This window comes from Macrobrachium nipponense, chromosome 1 (genome assembly GCF_015104395.2).
Source record: "Macrobrachium nipponense isolate FS-2020 chromosome 1, ASM1510439v2, whole genome shotgun sequence".
Lineage (NCBI taxonomy): Eukaryota > Metazoa > Arthropoda > Malacostraca > Decapoda > Palaemonidae > Macrobrachium > Macrobrachium nipponense.
In genome coordinates, this window is record NC_087200.1 from 161,752,400 (window position 1) to 161,757,584 (window position 5,185).

Consider the following 5,185-nt stretch of genomic DNA (forward strand, 5'->3'; position numbering starts at 1 on the left):
TTCCCCATCTTTTCCCCCTTCCTCCTACCTCTTCTCCTCCTCCTTCCTCACCTCTCCCTAAATCTTCCCACCTCTTCTTCTTCCATTCCTCACTCTTCTCCACCTAAATCTCCCCTCTTCTTCTTCCTCTACCCTACCCTATGCTTCATCCCTCCTCCCCTATTCTTCCTCATTCTTCCTCCCTCCATCTCCCCCTTCTTCCCCCTCTTCCTCCTCCATCGTTCATTGCTCGTCTCCTCGTCCATCTTTTCCACTTTTGCTCGCCTCCGCCATTTTTCTCTTCGTGGACCAAAAACTTCCTCCTCCTTCCTCCTCCCCTCATCATCTTCTTCTTCTTCCTCCTCCTCCACGTCATTATCCCCTTCCGCCTCCTCCTCCTCCCCTTCATCTTCCCCTTCTTCCTCCTCGTCATCTTCCCCTTCCTCCTCCTCCTCCACTTCTTGCTTCTCCTCCGCCTTCTTTTCCTTCTCGTCACCAAACTCTTCTTGCACTTCCTCCTCCTTCCCCCCTTCCCCATCCTCTGTTGTTTCTTCCCCCTGCCTGTCACTTTTGTTTTTAACCTGAGTAGTCATCTGGACTTTGTATATAAATTCAGAATTATTTTGTTCCGAGTTCTCGCTTTTATTTTGAGACTCGAGGCTCTGTTGCACCTCCGTCTCAGAAATCCGTGAGCTCTGCTCATCATTTTCAGTTTTGTCGCCAGGATTATTATAATCTTGTACTGTACTCGCTTCCTTCCTAGTAGCATCCTTTGTATTATTTCTCACTCTTCGTGCAAAATGATTGTTCATTTTTATGTTGCCTTCGGTGGAATATAAATTTTTTTCTTTGATGTCAGCACCTGAAGGATGTTTCTCATACAACCCAGTGTCCAGTGATTTTTGTGATTTTCCAGTTGATATTATCTCACTATCAGGTTCAGCATTGGCAAGTAACCTTTCAAAGTTTTTTTCCCCGCCATTATCATAAGATTTATCTTTATCCTGTTCTGGGTTTCCAGTTGTATTTGAGTTACTGTCATTTCTTTGTTTAGGGTCCTTTTTGCTAATATTCACACCAATAAGAAGTGGTCGGTTTTGCTTCCCTTCCTCTTCAATACTTTCACTCTGATCTGTTTTCTCAGCACTTCGATCTGTTCTCTCAGCATGGTCAGCGTATTGTGAGTCCTTTTCATTGAACCTTCCATTTGGGATCGAACCTGTATAGTAACTAGTGTTTGTTGCTGTGTCTCGCACCTCAGTTTCTCTTTTAATATTAATATGTTCTGTCCCCTTTATGAGCTGATCCATTTCCCCAAATCTATAGGCCTTTTGCTTGTCGTCTTCTTCAAATTGCGTTGTTTCGTCTACGTCCAAGGTGTTGCTGGTTTGTATACCTGCAAAATGACGAATACTTTATCAAGTCTGGTGGATTTTTGCTGAGAAAATTGTTTAAATTACTGTCTTGACTCGCAGAATATTTACTTATTTTCTGAAGTATGGATACCAGCAGTCTCATTATTACCACAGGTTGAGAAAAGATAGCTGCAGTTATGGCTTGAGTATCAACTCCCTTGGCATCTACACAGAAGAGGGCAATTTTAGTAATCTGATGGCGCAGTTTAGAATCAGAACGTAAATTTAATTCTGGAAAGTCCTCAGTTATGTAATATGTGGTGTGCTGAGTAATGTATGCAATTGCTTTCATCACTTTGAATAGCGAAAGAGGACTGCTGTTCAAGCAGGCGAAATCGTGCGCTGCATTATTATAGACTAATAATTATATCATAGTACAGACGATAAATATTAGGCAAGACTTTACCTTGATTTGCTTTGTTTTCTTCTTCCTCGTCCCTGAAATCCTTGGGAAGAGGTGCATCTGAAAACCAAACCATTTATCATTTTTTGTACTGAAGTGTTAGGTGTTGCAGTCATGTTCTTTACTTTTCATTAAAGATGCTATTGACACGAAACGAATACTAACTACATGGACTATGGTACATATGAAATTGCGGAAGTGCCTTACCTTGTGAACGACGAGTGTTATTCGGACGTGAGTCATCCTCATTACTACACGAATCGTATTCGTAATCTCTGTCAAAGCTATCGTCGTAAATTGTTTTATACTGGCTAGTGTTATTACCAAGTGGGCCGTAACTGTATATTGCATTACTGTCGGAGTTGCTCATGTAAGTATTGTCAAGTGACCTGATCGGGTGATTTTGCTGACCACTGAAGTTGTTGTCATATTTATCGTTGGTGGTGCAGTCCATTTTGTTGCCCAGACCTTCAGGAAACTGCCCGTGACCGGTGTGTGATTGTACCTCGCCTGGCAATGCCGATAAAAAAAAAAAACTTTAGATCATGATTCTGACGAAGGGTAATTTGCGCTATTGTTTTTGATAAATAGATGATGGAGGGAAGAACTTTTTCAACGATATTTACCATAAAAAAAAACCCTCTTAATTTTTGTAAGGATGGTTTTGTTTTTAATTTTCTTATATTAAAGAAATTGCCCTAATTACAAAATTAGTGTACAGATGGCGCTCTAGTTCCCACATCAAGTTATTTCGCTTCAAATTTCGAAGCTGCGTCCCCGGAACCCGTGGGGTTATGCAAGATCCAACTGCGGGCAAGAATCAGTTTGTTTATTTCTGATTTGATTAATTTTATATATATAAGTGATTGTGAGACTTGGATGATACATATTTTTTGTTTTTATTTATTGGCTATGATTTCGACATCTGTTTGAGGTTATTTTTTATTTAAAGATCAGAGTATACACAAGAGTAAACTTATTTTTAATTTTCTTTATTTTAGTTTGATGATTGTTATTTTTTTTATTTATTCTGCTATCTGTTTTCTTAAATTAATCTTATTTCAAGATCAAAGTGCGAACAGAGTAAGTTTATTTTTCTTTTATTTATCTATTTTTTTATTATATTGGTTATTTGTTATATTCTTTATTCTATTTTTTCCTTTATTTCTTTGCATTACTTTGACAAGTTATTCAAAGTCCAAGTCCACATCAAAACAAGTACAAGCGAACTGGATGTAGTGACCCAGCCACGATCGACTAAGTAAGGGGTTGGGGAGAAGAGAGGAAGCCACCCTCCGTTCGAACCTCGGATAAATAGAGTTGGAGTGGACAACCCTCCAAAAACACATTATGAAATGAGTTAAGACAGAAGCAGCTTTAGGAGGTTCAATAAAAACAGCGATCCCATCTAGGCAATAAGCTAAGGACGAGTAGTAGTAGTTGTAGTAGTTCAATGGGAAACGTGTTCTAAATGTCCATGCTTGGGGATCATTTCAGTGTTTATCAAAGTGTCCTATAAAGCAGACATTTGACAAAATCCAAAATAGCCGTTGGGAAAACTAGGTCTGATTACAATACCATCTGCTGCCAGTGGTTAATCATTTCGTTTTTATAAGTATGTTGAACTTATTTTACCTTGAATGGCAAAAACTAAGTTTAGTATAGATGATGGATGTGGTTTGAATACTTGAGAATGATTATACCGTGAGAGGTGGAAGCATAACCTAATGTTGTTATAATGAAACCTACCGTGCTGTGTGAGTCCCATATTAAGCAGATGACCGGCTGGCGCTGAGTTCGAGAACGATGACTGGCTTTGTCCCGACTCGTCAGAGAAACTGAAGTAATTTGACGGCGACTCTTGATTCCCTGGAACTTGGACGTGGTTGGGTATGGGAGATACCTGTTGATTTTGCGACTGCTGCGGAACGGCAGGATTTTGCTGATGTGGAACGAGATAATTTGGGACCTGCTGTACAATTGGCATAAGCTGCTGCTCATGCTGCAGTTGGCTTTGTGATGACTCGTGAGGGTGGTGTTGTTGCTGACAAACGCTTTGATCCCAATGCCATTGTTGTTGTAGCTGTGGGTCATATTGCTGCTGCTGCTGCTGCTGTTGTATTGGATATTGTTGCTGTGATTGCAATGGTGTCAAGTCACTACAAACGTCCCAGTCCTCTGGTCCTTGCAGACTCGCTCGTTTTCTTTTCCGAGCTGAATTCACATGAAAAGGATGTCACATATTATATTAGTAAAGATCAGCCGGCAGAAATCTGAGTCTGCGATAGAGGTGAGATTAAGTCATTTATTTATTGACTGAACACCATTGCTCTAAATTAATATTTGCCATGCCAGGTCCCGTGAGTGCCTTAGTTTATATTCGAAAAACTAGATCAGGAGTCGGAGCGAGACTCTGGGTATTGAATTATATATACGTGAAGCTCATGCAAGTATGATATGCAAGTCTTAAGGTTTAGAAGCATGACATCAAAGTGAAGAACTGTACTTACGTAGGTAGTAATCGTTGGTGTACGTCACTTCGTAATAGTTACTCATGGTATTATCAGATGGACGTTGTAAATACAATTTCAGTTGTACTGGGTTTGTGTTGTCCTGATTTCTAATTTCTGGTATTCTGAAAATTAAAGCATTATTGTAACTCCCTTTGATTTATTATCTTTTGATAACATGAAAATTTTTAGCTATCTTGGTAATATTTAATTATACCAGGTGAAAATTTAGAGAAAAGTAATTTTTGTCCACTTGATTTCAGTGCCTCATATAATATATATACATATATATATATATATATATATATATATATATATATATATATATATATATATTATATATATATCACATTACCGTGATTCATATACATACATCGAGCTGCAAATGTCCTTTAATATCTAATTCGCTCTACCTCGGAATTAATATATTTTAATATATGGTCACCGTCCTAATCCTGTCCATGTGTGGAATTTTTAGTTTATTGTTTGGTGTCTCTCTGGTCTTGTCTTTAGGGGATCAGTAGAAAATTATGTTTGCTTTATAAATTGCTTTTCTACCAACCCCCTCAACACAAGACCAGAGAGACAACAATAAAATAAAAATTCACAGTGATGTGATAAGACTCATAAATTGTCTATGTGCAACAAAAAGCACTGCACCGTTATTAAGGTCGAGGTGGGTTGATGCCGAATCGAAAACAACGAATACCTGAGCACGACAAGGATCTGTTGGTGAGAGGCAACATTAACTTATACCTCTCGTGATAGCTCATCCTAATTTCTTGGTTCCGAGGTTCGTGTCCGTGAGCCGACAAAATTATTATCAACTATAAATTCCCCTTCGGTTAACATATATGAAAATATGTTAACTCCAAGGT

General features: G+C 38.7%; 1 protein-coding gene across 1 annotated transcript in view; it reads right to left on the minus strand.

The window, feature by feature from the left end:
• Nucleotides 1–128: 128 nt before the first annotated feature.
• Nucleotides 129–5,185, minus strand: part of LOC135218982 (GATA zinc finger domain-containing protein 10-like) — an 89,329-nt gene continuing 84,272 nt past the window's right edge. The window contains exons 10-14 of the mRNA XM_064255420.1: nt 4,308–4,432; nt 3,547–4,011; nt 2,005–2,307; nt 1,801–1,857; nt 129–1,375 (exon numbers count right to left, since the gene is read on the minus strand). Coding sequence (XP_064111490.1) covers nt 129–1,375; nt 1,801–1,857; nt 2,005–2,307; nt 3,547–4,011; nt 4,308–4,432 — 2,197 coding nt within the window. The remainder of the gene's footprint in view (nt 1,376–1,800; nt 1,858–2,004; nt 2,308–3,546; nt 4,012–4,307; nt 4,433–5,185) is intronic.